Below are 15,741 nucleotides of genomic sequence, written 5' to 3'. Positions count from 1 at the left end.
AGAGTCTGACAGTCTACGTACAACGCGTCCTGAACGCATCACCTGGAGCTGCCACTGCATGTCACGACCAATCAGAGATCAGAACAGTTCAACGTTCCACACTTTCACCCGGAAAAGTGACTGTAAACAAACTAGTTGAGAAGTAGTTTTCTCGCTGCGGCGTTTAAAAATGTTTTTAACTTTTTCTGTTTTATAAGATAAGTAAGCGACTACACAGATTAACTGATACGATTTTTATCATTTCGAGTAGCTGCCGTCTCGGACGATTGTAAACATTTAGGGAGCTACTTGCTAGCGTTAGCTAAAGAACGAGACTCTCGCTGCGATAACAGTTTAGCATTATTTAGCTCCAATGCCTCAAGAAGGAGAGGAGTCACTTCCTCTGGTTCGTTCCCTGAACAGTCAGATACCTGTTCAAGTGCTGTTTTATAACCATAGTCCCCGTGTCGTACGGCCTTTGTGGATAAATTACCAGGGAGAACCGCATCCTTACAATGACATACAACCAGGGACGGGACTGAGGATGAACACTTACGTCGGTAAGACGGCTGCTTGCACGTTACTAGTGCATAAAGCGATTAGATAACAAGTGGCTCTTTGTAGCTTTATTGTAGCAAGGGTGCTTACTCAGGTATTTCTAGAGAAGCTTTGTTTTGTGTAAAAAAGCAATGAGTTTTCTCGGAATGCTGGTATCACCTGAACGCAGCTTTCTCAGAGAAGAACCCAGCCCAGACTAAAGGAAACCGATGGATGTCTAGGATTAGGTTTACTACAAACACACACATATATATAGACTTGTTTTTATGCAGGTCTGTTACATATGATAACTTTACAGACTGGAAGTCAGCTTTCAGTTGCTTTGATTATCATCTGTGTTGCCAGCTCTTATTGATATGTTCTTAATTCTGTCTTGATCCTTGTACTGACTGACGGGTTGATTGGAGGTTTTTCTCTTTGTTTAAATAATATGTTTTAGTATTTTTGTCTGTCTTTTAATACCGAGATTCATAATAATGATAGTAATAATAAAAATAATAAGCCATGTCTTGGAAACTGAACCTAGAATTGTATCACGAAAATCATGAAATAGTATCACCTTTCAAGCATTACTCTTGTATATTTGTACATTTTATATATATTTTCTCTTTATACTGTTCATATGTATATAGTGCTGAAAAACTGATTTCCTGTGTCGTTCAGTGGTGCTTTGGTACTCTCAGCCTCTCACTGAACGGGCTCCTGTGACTGACCAGCGTGTCATGGAGTGGGTGGGAACTATTATCCAACATTGTCTTTATTTTGGACAACATCCACCTCTCCGACACCACCTTAACGGAGTCCAGCTCCATTCCCACAACATTACTGGCCTTACGGATCAGTTTATAAGTCTGTTGGCATCAGCGACCCTCAGCCTGCTCCTCCAGCATGCAACGGCATAGAGGATTGCACTGGCCACAACAGACTCGTAGAAAATCCTGAGCGTCTATCGTTTCATTTTACGCTATCGTTTGTTTTGTGGTGTCGCAAAATAAACTGAAATTAACTATTGTAAACTTATATTAATTTCTTAAAGTTCTCTCTTTCTCTTATATTTAATATAACCACACTACGGACGGACAAGCGCCTGTTTTTATGTGTTGTCGTTAGCAACAACGACGGTAAAATCATCACGTGTCCGCTTGTTTATTTTCCACATAAACCTTTCACACTAAAGCTCAAGATCCTGTTGAGATTTTTCAAAATAAACTGAATCACGTGAAAGAGTATGGAGAGAGTTTACGGATGAGAAGTAAACAAGAGCCGCCAGGTGCTAGAAAATAAACCTTAGACTCAAAGGTTAGAACAGGCTTTTCCCCGCAGCACCCTGTGTAATAAATACTCACAAAGAAAACGGCCCGTTACAACTTATGTCTAAAAATGTATAGTTTCATGCATCGGCTAAAACACTGGACTCCAGGTACACGATGCCCAGCTGGAAACATTTCACGCAAGTCGAGCTGCCCGAGATTCACAGAATTTTCAGAAAATGTAATTATATCGTTATCGGGACGATAGATGTCTATGAGGATATGAGATTTTGGTCATATCGCACAGCCCTAGTTGGAAGCACTGGAAAAGTCAAAAAACATGACCCTCACAGTGCTCGCTGGCTGGTCCAGATGGGTGTAGACACGATTAAGCAGATAGATGATGGCGTCCTCAGTTCGGAGACGGGGCTGGTAAGCGAACTGAAGGGGGTCCAGATGTGGTCTGACAATGGGTCGGAGCTGGTCCAGAATGAGCCTTTCCAGAGTCTTCATGATGTGGGAGGTCAATGCCACAGGCCTGTAGTCCTGGGGGCCACTGGGGCGTGCCATCTTTGGTGCAGGGACGAGGTATGATGTCTTCCACAGCACTGGGACCCTCTGCAGACCCAGACTCAGCATGAACAGCTTATGGAAGACTCCACAAAGCTGGGGGGCACAGGCCTTGAGGATGCGGGGACTCACTCCGTCTGGTCCAGCAGACTTGCCTGAGTGGAGTCTCCTCATTTGCATCTGAACCTGGTCTGCAATGAAAGTGATGGGTGTGGGAAGGGTGTCAGGATTCTCACCGGAGGCGACAGCGCTATGTGGAGAGAGAGGCAGGCACAGTGGTGTGGCTCTGGTACAGTAGGTGGGGTCTTAGGACCATTCTGGGTTACGCTATTTTATGGTGAGCATTAGGCTGCGATTTTGTACCTGTTGATCCCTAATCTCGAAAAGGTACAACAAAAGGACAACGCAAGTTATCATGGCAATATACCCTGACAGGAATTTAACCACCACCCCAGTGTGCAGTTAACCCAGGGTTAACTGTTCGTAGTACAGGCCTCAGGCTTTAACTCTTAAACAGTGTTTCCGCTTGTATCTTTTCCAGGTCACCCGTGGATGTTCAGAGATGCAGAGACCGATGACCCTCTCAAGGTCAACAGCAAAGAGCTGTTTCTTCCTAAGCCAGCAGGGGGTGGAAATGTGACATATGTCAATATCAGTTTACCAGGTAAAACATCAGTTATATTACCTGAAGTCTCTGTGCCGTACAATTATGATTTAGTAGTAAGTGTGCATTAAGCTAGTTTCAGAGTATACAGAGTGATTGACATATTGATCAAATCATACAGGCTAATTTCATGAAAAAATACATAATAGTTTCTCTGGATATTATAGAAATTTTACCAGTTGTTTTTCTTTTTTTCATCAGCAATTTTCAGGGGAAACCACACAAAATAGTGTGACAGATGTTGTAATGTTTTAATTAAGAAACTCTGATGTTAGTATTGTTTGATTCACTTTTGGCATAAGAAGTTTTGGTAAATTTAGAGACAAACTGATCTATATTTGGATTTGTGAGTTGACAAAAAATCCCACACTGTTAACAAGCGTTTGTTTACACAGTTTACAGTCTCAAGGATCGAGCTCTTCAGGTTACTCGGCGTCTTGTGCGACCAAATGACTACAGGAGCTTGGAAATAGCGTGGTCCCTCCACGAGGAGCTCGAAGATCGCCCGAGTGTTTTGAAAGATCTCCAACGCATAAACCAGCGAGTAGCCCAACATCTGAAAGAGAACACACAAGGGCAGGAGGAGTGATGATTAAGGCAGAATGGATATTTTTCACATAAGGACAGATGTTCTTGCACTTTCCGAGAACGTAAAGAACTTTAAAGATGAAACACAGGACTTACTTCACAGCGGCTATAAACACATTTTTTTGAAATCAGTTTCAGTTTGATCTTCTGTTTGTTTGTCATAGTTGTTGAACAGAAGAAAATGTGTTTTTTCCTTTTTTAGTAAGAGTTATATGTAATATAAATCCATCTTCTGTATGTAGCCACATTAGAATTCAGAGATCTGTGTTGTTCATATTCTTATTAGTAATGCTTGATATGAGGTTATCTTGCCATACCTGCACAATTCCCTTCAAAAATGGATGCTGTGTTGTATTCTATTGTTGTAGCTGTAATCTGTCAGAAATATTGGGTTATTAGGAACAGGTGAGACTGTCATAAAGGTTAACTCGCAGATGATTTCCAATGTGGGGAAAATACTGTGACCGAGGAGCTTATCCTCTTGTTTTTGTCTTCTTTTCTGTCTTCTTTGTAATAATTTTCCTGATGACACATTGCTGCTGTATGTAAAAGAGTTTTATTTGTATAATGAATAAAATATATACAAGTTTTATTAATGGATGGACGCCTTGATACCTTGGAACACTCTTCAGTTTACCGTACATTGCTGTTTTAGTTGTTGGTGCTGTCTCTAAATAAAGCAAATGTATAACAGTTATGTTTCACAGGATGTCCAGGGGATGTGAGGAAGTAATAGTTGTAAGAAAAAGAAGAAGATTTCAGGGTGACCGCTAAGCCATTGGATTCAATTTTCCTGTTGACTCCTGGGGGAGCATAGGTCTGCAACAACACCACGCCAACGGACTCTGTTCTGGGCTGCTCTCCTTAGCTGGGTCCACGTCATTCCGACGGCCTTCACTTCGCTCTCGACACATCTTCTCCAAGTCTGTTTGGGTCTCCCCACTTTCCTTTTTTGCCTTGTAGGTTCCAGTCCAGTGCTTGCTTTGCGACGTTGTCGAGTGGTTTTCGAAGTGTGGCCTATCCAGCCCCATTTTCTCTTCTTGATGTCTTGACCGACCGGGTTCTGGCTGGTTCTCTTCCAGAGGTCTGTGTTTGAGATCTTCTCAGGCCATCTGCTGTTGAGGATGTGTCTCAAGCACTTGTTGATGAAAATCTGTATCTTACTGGTAGTAGTCTTGGTCACCCGCCACGTCTCGGACCCATACAGAAGCACTGCTTTCACATTGCTGTTGAAGATACAGATCTTGCTGTGCTGAGATAAGCCATTGGATTCAGCAGTAACAGAAAAGCTGCAAAAATTACAAAGTGGTCAAAAGAAGTGTCCTCTACTAAAACATTACAAAGACCAATGCCATACAGACCATCCTCTCCTCTACACATCTCTGCAATTAGCTGAGTGTAGTCAGCTGTGCCTAACTTACTGCCTCGAAAAGCACATTTTCACAAGAGTCTATGCAGTCCTTTGAAAAACATGTGCAATGCTCAGAAAAATCAACTTTGCAAAGTTAAATAAACCACAAGATTTCTGCAGCAATATCCTTTAGACAGATGAGAGCAAAGAGGAGATGCACAGTGCCACATTTCCAGAAAACCAAACACAGACGCCAACTGTCCAGCCACACAACCTGGGTACCTTGCAGTCATTGAACAGACCAGGAACACTTTTGTATACCAAAACAGAATCCAGTGAGGCTGTTTGTGCAACAGGTAAAGCTTTGCTCAAACTGGTTCATTCAACAGGACAACAATCCCAGGCTCAGCAGCAAATCTACAACAGAATGGCTAAAAAAGAAAACAATCAAGGTGTTGTGCTGTGGTGGGACCTTAAATAGAGCTGTGTGTAAATTAATGCCAAGATAATTAATGCATTTCTTTAAATTTTAAAACAAGAATAGATGAATTCTAACAAGTTGGTATAATTAATACAGGTAACAGCGTAAATGGGTACACAGGTGTAAAAGCAATTTATGCAATCCTGTATGCTGTATCAAAAGCAAAACAATTAAACATCCAATGAGCATCTCAAGGACATCTCGAACAACGTAACCTCTGTGTGCAGTCATACATGCCCCCTTTCCCTTTCTGTGAGGATAATAAATAAAGGAACGACCAGGATATCACTGAGTTACATGTATTAGTGTCTCTAATTTGTTGCTCTTCTGGTTAATAATACAAAAATGTATCCATTTATATTAATTTATGATATGGCTTTTTTTTAAAAATTAATACTTGAATATTTTATCATGATAGCAATGACACTGCTCAGACTTCACGTGTAATATACCCGAATAACCTCATGCTGTTGGCACTTCTGTAGCATCTCACTCACAGCCTACATGTGGATGCCCTCTTTCAGGAACAGATCACAACCTGAAATCATAACGTGCTTCTGTTTGCTCAGCAGGGGCACTGTTGCCAGACATGTTGCTAAGTGACAAAGTAACACAACACATTGTTGTGTGTGTGTGTGTGTGAAACGAGTTGAGCTGGGTGCCGTGTATCAGGAGCATGCAGGCGGGGGAAAAGGAAAAAAAACAGCACTCAGGTCGTTTCAGGCGAGAGCTGTAAGACCTCAGCTTTTCTCTGCGTCTCTCACAAGTGTAAATAATTAGATCTTGGATCCAGAGTTCATCATCCTTTTCATTTTCTCCGCCAGCAAAACATTTTGGCCGAGGAGTCACCCAGTTGTCTTCCCACACCTGCAGACAGATCACTGGAGCAAAATGAAAACAATGGTAAGAGTAAAACAACAAGAAATCCTGCCTACCTGCAGAGCCGCAGACAGATTACTACATCATAAATTACTGTGAGTTGGTGTCATGGTTATTCCCACATAGGTACCAGTTTATTTTGCGTCACTTCCACCATCCTTGTTAAAAGAATCAGGTTTGTGAGAATAATCAAGTAAAAGAAACTGGCCTTTTCAAGAAAAATGTCTCTAATTTCTAATTTGTTTTTGATTTTATAATATATTTAAGTGGCTCCATCTCATGGAGGTAATTCTGCTCTAGACCGCACCACCGGCAGCCCGTTACCTCCCCTGACTCAGGACGAAGGTGCAGGTAATGATTCTCTTCCCTCCCTCTTGTGAGCATATAGCAGGTGTCACATCAGAGTTGGTGATGAACTCTTAATTTAGGTATCAGTCTCACTGCTGAATCTTTATTTTGTTTATGTTTTTCCTTTAGGCACATTAAAAAAAAACAGTGTTTCACCTCGAAACATGTCCCAGTACAGGAATGTGTTCAATGAGCGCGCTAGGACGGGCTTCTGCTACTGGCTTGTGGAGAAGAGTCCAACATGTTAGTACTGACTGAAGCAAAATATAACACATACAATAATCTGCTTATTGCAACTTTCATGCACGTGTTGCTGGATTATCTAATGTGATACTGACGTCCCGAGTTCCAAAAAAGTTGTGACACTGTGTAAAATGTAAATAAAGACAGAATGCAGTGATTTGCAAATCCCATAAACTCATATTTGACTCACAACAGAACATAGAAAACATATCAAATGTTTAAACTGTGAAAAATCTACCAGTTTAAGATAAATATTTGCTTATTTTGAATTTGATGACAGCAACACATCCCAAAAAAGTCGACACAGGGCTGTGTTTACCAATGTGTACGGTCAGCTCCTCTCCCTTACAACAGCCTGTAAACATCTGGGAACAGAGGAGACCAGCTGTTGAACGTTTGGGGGAGGAATATTGTCCTAACCTTGTCTGATACAGGATTTTAGCTTCACAGCAATTCTGGGTCTTCTTTCTCTTATTTTCCGTTTCATAATGTATTAAATGTTCTACTGTGGTGCCATGGTGTTGTAGTAGATCAAGTATATGGTTTAGCATTATCTAAAATAGGTGAGGCCTTCCCTGAAAAGTACATCATCTGGGTATTCGATTTCTTTTTCAGCTGTGTCCATTGTGCACAGAAATTTCTCTAGATTCCCTGAATCTTTTGATGATATTAAATAGATGATGAGATACTCAAAGTCTTCACAATTTAATGCTCATAATAGAATAATTTTATGTTCTATTGTAAATCTAATTTTTGATGGCAGACCATAAAATGAATCAAGTGATTCTCACAATCAAAATCTGCTGCACCACAGCAGATGATTGTATAAGAGATAATTCTTATACAGGAATGTTCATGACTGGGATGCTGTTATAAGGAAGGACAATGATACATGACCAGTTTACACATTGACATCTTTTTCTTTTCATTCCTGTAGGTAAAGGATGCAGCTTGGGTGCATATAAAACCTTTCTGGGATTACCAAAAGTTTGAAGAAACAGTTCACCAGACCTCTTCTATAGATGCCCACATTAGTTTGAAAAGCTGAGCTTGCACTTACTTGAAAATCTGTAAAGAAGTATTATCAGAAATACACATACTTCTGGAAATTTGTTTAACTTTCTTATTTTTTTCTGCACAAGTAATGAGGTATGGCGAATTACAAAATTTTATTTCCAAAAGAGACTTGATATATAGCCTACTCAAGTTCTCTTAGCAAAACATCTTTATTTTGTTTTTAGCATAAGTAATAATGATAATGGCAAATTTAAATGTAATAAGTTAAGCCTCGCCTCTCATCACCTTCATAAGTTGAGTGAAGATCTTGTATATTCCCTTGTGCTATAAACGCTGTATTCGTCTTTTTTATGGTTGACTTTGTCTTTAGTTTCAATTCATTCAGAAATGCCTCTAAGTGAATATACAGAATACAGCTGATTTTTGCACACACTCTTTAGAGCTTGTTTTACATTTTTGGAAGGTTTAAATGAAAAAAACAAAATTAAAAATGTTGAATTCACTTTGTCACAAAAATAAACTTTGGTTTGCTTTAATTTGACCTGTTATTCTGTTAAAGTGAACTTTTGGTGCTGGACAACACTCGCCTACAAATTCCTGAAGATAGGCATGTTTTTTTTTTATGTGTTAATAATTCATAGATCATACATGGAAGCTTCTTTCTGCTTCTGATAAAAATCAAAAACAGAACCCAAAAAAGACTGAAAATTTTCTCAAACTTTGGACAAAAGTAATTTTGTAATTTTTGAGTTATTCCTTCGATATTTTTGCGATGCCCTGTTCAAAAGTTTGAGATAACAACCTGAAATTTTAAGTTATAGTCTTCAGTAGTAGACACAAAACATCAAGCCTAGCTTCACAAAGAGACAAAAAAGTTTTCGGAAAATTGTCAGGTACAAAGACTGGACTGAATACTGGACTACTGCTCAAGACTACTTTAAATAATTAGTAACGTAAACAAGAAAGGCTGGCTCATTGGAAGGAAGAAACTAATGTGTAATTGTAATTGTAATTGCTGCTTTAGCAGGTGTAAACAATTCTCGCGAGATCTAACACGATTGTGTGACGAAAGCGCAAATGAACTTTTAAATGTGCGCTCTTATCGCCACCTAGTGGTTAATTTTATAACAAACTTTTCTTGGTTCAACTCAATACATTAATAATAAGTGAAGACAGTGAAACGTTTCAGTGCTTTTGTTTACAGACCGATCTCCGTAGGAGCCGTTTAAGCTGCCGGTTGACGCTTTAATTGCCGTTTCCACCGCGGTGACCCACCAGGTAATAGCTCCTCAACGTCAGGCAGTGCTACTTAAAACAAGCGGCTTAGCTAGATTAACGTTTTATAAATGTAAAATAATTATAGTGATATTGATTTAACTAGTTGGATTGAATATTTTGAGGTAATGATTATTGTTTGCAAACATTCGTGACCGGGAGTTTTGTGGCAGTCAAGCTGCTAGCTAGCACACAGTTATTGCCAAAGTTTTACCGTCAAGGCGCTTCCCCCCCGCGGAGTGCTTTCACACGGTTAATTTAGTGTCACAGCTTTAAAAAATACACAATCCTACTGTATATAGGTTATTAAAGCTGTGTTTTACTGTTTATCCCGCTAATAATTTTATCACCTAAAATTGCCTCCAGGTGCAACCAGCGGAGCCCAGCCCTGCACTTAGAAACAGATATATTAGACCCACGGGTAACCCTGCAAGTTAATTCATTAATAAACAGGGATAGGTTTGACGAGCTGAACTAATGAATGAATGGCTACTCATTCTGCAGAACTTTGAGATGGAGATACTCAAACTTATTTGAGGCCAGATTATTTTTGTTAATGCTGTGAAAAAAGCTGTTTCTTTGTAAACATACATTTGTATTTAATTGTAGTTTTGGCTGCAGTATTGGGGTTGATGTGTATTGATTTGTGCAGGGAAATGATAAGCCCATATTCACGCTAGTGTTAGGATTTACGTGATCTTAGTTTGAAAGACAAGGGTTTATGGTCAGATGATAAGACACCCACGCTTTTCCGGAGCCTTTTCCAGGTTAACAGTGCATATGACCACTTAGAGCTGTGGTCGAGCAGGGAATTATCAGCCCCTAGGGATTAATATTGTTAAGTATAGATTTACTCGCATTATTGCTTCTGCTTACAGGGCTAGTTCTTAATCCATCTCCTTTTTAATTGCTAATCAGATATAGGTAGACCAAAAAAGGTTTTCACCACAACAGGAGAGCTTCATTAAGTCAAATAAGAGTATAAAAATGCTTGCATGACATTCAGTGCAGAAGCTCCACTGCTGAATGTGGTGTCCTTGTTCTGAACTTCCAGTAAGAACGTGCCAACACTGATAAAAGGAGCTGGTAAGATTGGAGAGATATGATTACTGTGGAATGAATTTTTAAGAAATTCTCTTAACCAGGTAACCCAGTGTTGGGCCGACTTTATGTAGAGTTAATGTTGTGTAGAAGCTAATAAAATGGTCATCATTGCATGAGAGCCAGTCCGTGGTCATTTTTATCAAGAAGCTTATCCAGATGTGTTCATTCCTTTTCTAACTGCGTTTTGGATCAGGATCTTAGACATGGATAGCAGAAGAAAGAAGGTGGCCTTCAGCTGGCTCCGAACTACAGTCACTTCACCAGCACATCATCAGGGTGGAAACGCTGACTCAGTCACACCGCCTTGCCGGACCATAACGCAAAATGAAGATTCAGAAACTTTGCCCTGCAGTGATTCTCCAGGATCTGCGCGGCTTGGAGCACTGAGTCTGGATACTCCCAAGAGAAAAGCCGAGGTGCTCTCTGAAAGTCTGCCCTCTGTAGGCAAACTTAAGCTGCGGAAGCTTTCCAGAAAAAACAGTGAAACATTTAAAACTTTGAAGGTAAACCTTTGCCATTGGATTATAATTTTAGATTGAATGTTTTGAATCTATCTTGAGTCTCACAAGTTGCTTGGTTCCAGTGAATACATTATCTGTTTGTGGTTAATTTGGCACAGGACAAACCTATGAACACCTCAGCTGCACAGCTAGAGTCCAAAAACATCCAGAAAGCTTCACCACCTCCACCCCACTCTTTTATCTTGAAGAAGAAAGACAGGACACCTGAGGAGGGATTAAAGGCTATCTGCAGGAAGGCACTGATGGCAGCCCTTGGAAACACAAAAACAACGTGCAGCACTACTAATATCATCAGAACTGACATGAACAGCTTGTCTTCACCTCTGCAGACTGAACGTCCCAGTCCAGCCTACCTTGAGACAACCATTGTGGATATTAACAGCTCCTGGAGCCAGTATGACACTGCACCTGAGGACCGAGGCGGTAGCAAAGGAGATCAGTGGCCCACCCTTCAGGTGTTGGAAGACTCAGACATCAAAGGTGATGCTTCAGAGCCAAAGACAGATGGAAGGGTAAGCAACTACAACTTGTAATAAAAGTAATATAGCATTTCTTCTTGTTATAATGTTTTAGTTGTGCATTGGTTGTTATTGATTCTTTTGAATTCTAAAGCAGCTTCAGTTTTTATTTTAAAATGTTTTTAAATGTATCATACCATAAAATTATCATGGCGCTGAATCAAGATCTTGTTTTTCAGCGTTTTGTGGTTGAAGGAGAGGATTTTCCCAGGATGTTTGTTAGTGAGGACTCTGTTTCTCTGGAGAAGACCTTCCAAGACAGACCATTTCCTCCAGACAATGAGCTGGAAGCTGAAGACCATGACTCCGCCCTCCCTGCACTAGAGTACATACCAGATTCTTCATCTCGTTTCTCATCTGACCAGAGCTGTGATCAACATCAAACTTTAGTCGATAGTGAGGGAGGTGTAACTCCCACTTTTACGTTTACACCCTCTAATGAAACCACTGGGACCCTCGAGGCAGCTGCTAAAGACATGGAGGTGCCTTTCTCATCACCACAGAGGAAAGTTTTTGTCTCACTGAAGCAGCCCCACTCACCGCACGTGAGCGTTTTAAATGCATCTGCAGTTGAGGCTGACAATATTTGCTCATCCATCATTAGGGGACGTTCATCGGATCCCTTTGCTCTGCCCCGACACTCAAATATGGGAGCGTCAAAGCTGTGCTTCGACCCCACAGCCTCACGCAGGCAGTCGGACGGTGTTTTCCGCATGCGTTACCCTGGTTACTCCTCATCTCATACTTGGACTCCTAGAAGACTGTCCTTGGGGGCTGAACCTTTATGGACCAGCTACCCCTGCTCGAGCAGTGAAGCTGGCTTCATAGACACGCATTGCCATCTGGACATGCTCTATGGAAAACTTGGCTTCTGCGGGACGTTCAGCAGCTTTCGAAGGCTGTACCAGAGTAGCTTCACTGGAGAGTTTCAAGGCTGTATTACAAACTTCTGCAACCCAGATATCATGGTGAAAGAGGCGCTGTGGGAAGGTCTGCTGGCTGAAGACATGGTATGGGGGGCATTTGGGTGCCACCCGCATTTTGCCAAAAACTACTCGAGTATTCAAGAGCGCAATATACTGACGGCGATGAGGCATCCAAAAGCCGTGGCCTTTGGTGAGATGGGCCTGGACTACTCCTACAAAAACTCTACTGACACCTCAACGCAGAAAGAGGTAAGGTAAAATCTGAAATGGATTTTCTAATTTGAGACTCAGTTTTTCTTGAGCAGCGTATGCCTGGATATTGAAAATAAGAATGTCGTGGTCTTTGTTTTGTTTCTCTGCTTCTCTGTGAAGGTGTTTGAGCGCCAGCTGCGTTTGGCCGTGGCCATGCAGAAACCTCTGGTGATCCACTGCAGGGATGCAGATGACGACCTGCTGAAAATCATGAAGAAGTGTGTTCCCAGGGAGTACAAAATTCATAGGTGTGTTGTGTGTGGAGTAAAACCCTTTAAACTCAGTTTTTCTTTTTATAGCTTCTTTTTAAAATTAATTGCTTATTTTTTTTGTAAGAAATTCAAATGTTTCAGTTTAGAGAAATAAGATAAAGGCTTGCACTTTATTTTTGACTAGCCTTTTTGTAATTGTCTCGTAATAGTTGTCATTTTTCGATGGTGATGAAGAAGAACAGAAAACGGTCATAAAGTGAATTTGAATTATTTAATATGTCTGAAACACAACAGCTGTTCTGCTCATTTCCACATCAGAACTGACAACCTGAGGATTTTTAAACTCTAAAGACCTTTGGAGTTTAAATCTTAGTGCCTTTAATCAGACTTTTAATTTGAATTACGTTGTGCTTTCCAGGCACTGTTTTACAAACAGTTATCCAGTGATTGAGCCCTTCCTGGCAGAATTCCCCAATTTGTATGTGGGATTCACAGCCCTAATCACCTACTTAAGGGCTACAGAGGTCCGGAATGCCGTTTCCCAGATCCCTCTGAATCGCATTGTGTTGGAGACAGATGCGCCATATTTCCTGCCAAGACAGGTATGTGTAGATAGAGGCTCGGGAAATCCAAAACAAACATCTTGTGTCATTAATGAAAGAAAAGGCTTCTGCCATTTTTTTTTTTTTTAAATTGCAAAATATTAGAAATGTATTATTGAACCAACTAGAGGTATGTCATACAGTTTATTAGGTACGCCATGCTAGTGCTGGTTAAACCTGCTTTTGCCTTCAGAGGATCTTTAATTCTTTGTGGCACAGACTCAACAAGTGGTCAGTTCTCAGAGAGTTTGGTCTCAGATCACAACACAGAAATGCCCACTTTGCTATCAGATTAAACATTTGAACAGTCTTATGTTAACAAGATATGATCACAAAAGACCCTGTTACCGTTATGTTCAGTGGTTTTTTTTTGTTTTGTTTTTTGTTAAACCAGCATAAAGGAGGATGAAAGGTATATAATGGTATGACGACAGTCTTGGGAAAACAAAGAAAGTTTGATCTATATCAGAATCAGATGTAAAGCATCAGAGCTGATTTTTAACAGACAACATCATCACACTGTGTGCAGCAGATCCAGCAGTGGAGACGTTTTTGTTCCACCATGCTTCTGAAAAGAACCTCCTGCCTGTTGGCCTGTCTCTTGTGTTCCTTGGCTGCTTGATCTCTTGTTGATCTGAAACTAAATTTTCCCTCCAAGAGTGGAGTGAAACTGGGCTCATATTTCTATTTCTATTGAGTCTAAAACTACTATCAGAATTTAAAGCAAATATCCGTGTTGTTATATTTGAGGTATTAATTATTATGAGACTCCATGTTGAGCTTTTTGAATGTCATGCTCTTTAATAGGTTGGGAAAGGTGTCTGCCAGTTTTCCCATCCTGGAATGGGCATCCATACTCTGCGGGAGCTGAGCCTACTGAAGGGGGAAGACATGGCCACTGTCCTTGACACCATCCGAAACAACACCACTCAGCTGTATGGTATATGACCTTTAGAGAAAACGCTGCAAACTGGCAAGAAAGAAGAGACGTTTCCTGTTTTTGTTTTATATTTGTCAATTCTCCATATATGGATGTTGACGTGTGGAGAAGAAATCTCATTTTAAACAACCTGAAAGAGAAAAAGGAGACAAGCCTGACTGGAATGAAAATATCTCTTGTCTAACAGAGATCCAAGTGTATAATTGTTTATCTGAATATTTCTTTTATGCCGTTGTTATTATAGATTAATTTCTAAGCAGTTTGTGTTTTTCTTTTATGTGTGTTTCTGTAGTTTTACATTGCTCGCTTGTTTGGTTTGCTGGACGTTTGGCTGCCTTGGTGTGATGCAGTAGAGATGCATTAAAAGTCTTTATAATAGTGCTTCTTTTTTCTCTGAGACATGTTTTGTTAAATTAGTCATCAGTGCGAACACTGGTGCTGATGGAGGAGCGCACGGAGACAGGAAAGCATAGTCTACAGTGGAGCAAACGTGTACACTGAACAAAGCCGATTCTGCATTGAGGAAAGGAGAGGGGCTGCGGGAGCGGTCCATTACTCCACTTTAATGACGCCCTGCTCGTCACACACATTTGTCTAAGTGCTCTTTTTTTTCTTTTTAAATCTAAACAATATCAAGAGTGAGCAGATGTGTGTTCATCCTGCCAGTTTTTTTTTTTTATTTTAGCACATTTCTTATTGTAGAGCCTTTAAAAAGGTCAGAGTAAACTCTGTCACTGAGCTTTGGACAAGATGTTCTTCAACATCTTTCTTCCAAATTTCTATCTGTCTATCTGTCTGTCTGTCTGTCTGTCTGGTCATTTTGTGCTTTGTAAGACATTTAGACTTTTAATTGTAGCTTTAAAGGTACCAGTTAAGTCTTTACTCAAGTGTTTGCATCCTCAGCATCTGTTTCTTTGATATTTTTAGCTCATACAACCAAAGTTCACATGGTGAGACATTCATGATCCATGATATCATGAGGGTCAGAATTTAATCAAACTGGCACACGGTGGTCACCTAATGGGTCTTCACCCAAATCATACTCAAAGTCAAGCATAATGTTTATGCACAAGGCTTACACTTTATTCTCCCTGATGTATTCAACAATAACAAAACATTCTTATTAATAAATTTTGCGTGCAAAAAGAAATTCCCAGGCCAGTCGAGAGATATAATCGACTGGCCCGGGAATGTCTTGGTGTTCCCTGAGCTGCGCTGGGGAGAAGTCTGGGCTTCTCTGCTTAGGCTGCTGCCCCCCACGGCCAGCCCAGCCCAGGGTGAGTGGCGGAAAATGGATGGACAACTGTTTGTGAGGTTCCTTGACTTCTCAGTGGATTTTAATTGTTAGTTTTTGCAGTACAGCTAATTACCACCAAGAAAACTGTTATTCACCCATCAGTTAACTTGTGAATCATGAACCGGATGAGCTGTTGCATCACAGACCTTCTGATTTAAAGACTCAT

At 40.5% G+C, this 15,741-nt stretch overlaps 2 protein-coding genes across 4 annotated transcripts in view; both read left to right on the top strand.

Annotated features, from left to right (window-relative positions):
• The window catches only part of vhl (von Hippel-Lindau tumor suppressor), a 5,377-nt gene extending 1,176 nt beyond the window's left edge, over nt 1-4,201 (top strand). The window contains exons 1-3 of one of the 2 annotated variants that reach the window (XM_005943953.2): nt 60-539; nt 2,899-3,021; nt 3,417-4,201. In XM_005943953.2, coding sequence (XP_005944015.1) covers nt 353-539; nt 2,899-3,021; nt 3,417-3,610 — 504 coding nt within the window. In that variant the 5' untranslated portion in view covers nt 60-352 and the 3' untranslated portion in view covers nt 3,611-4,201. Of the gene's footprint in view, nt 1-59; nt 540-2,898; nt 3,022-3,416 lie in introns of those variants that run through there. The other variant, XM_005943952.2, reaches the window with a different exon arrangement.
• A 4,765-nt stretch (nt 4,202-8,966) lies between these two features.
• Nucleotides 8,967-14,659, top strand: tatdn2 (TatD DNase domain containing 2). Of its 2 annotated transcripts, none has more exons than XM_005943951.3 (7): nt 8,967-9,206; nt 10,501-10,810; nt 10,927-11,340; nt 11,526-12,521; nt 12,645-12,772; nt 13,155-13,338; nt 14,146-14,659. In XM_005943951.3, the coding sequence occupies exons 2-7, from the start codon at nt 10,511-10,513 to the stop codon at nt 14,284-14,286; spliced, it is 2,163 nt and encodes a 720-aa protein (XP_005944013.1). In that variant the 5' UTR covers nt 8,967-9,206; nt 10,501-10,510; the 3' UTR covers nt 14,287-14,659. The 2 variants fall into 2 exon arrangements, with proteins under 2 accessions (XP_005944013.1, XP_014196110.1); XM_014340624.2 differs by lacking the exon at nt 8,967-9,206 and adding an exon at nt 9,577-10,289.
• Nucleotides 14,660-15,741: the final 1,082 nt, after the last annotated feature.

Source organism: Haplochromis burtoni, unplaced genomic scaffold, assembly GCF_018398535.1.
Source record: "Haplochromis burtoni strain Fernald_Lab_line unplaced genomic scaffold, NCSU_Asbu1 Contig_177, whole genome shotgun sequence".
NCBI classification, from domain to species: domain Eukaryota; kingdom Metazoa; phylum Chordata; class Actinopteri; order Cichliformes; family Cichlidae; genus Haplochromis; species Haplochromis burtoni.
The sequence above is the reverse complement of the archived record's forward strand: the minus strand, read 5'-3'. Positions and strand labels throughout refer to the sequence as shown.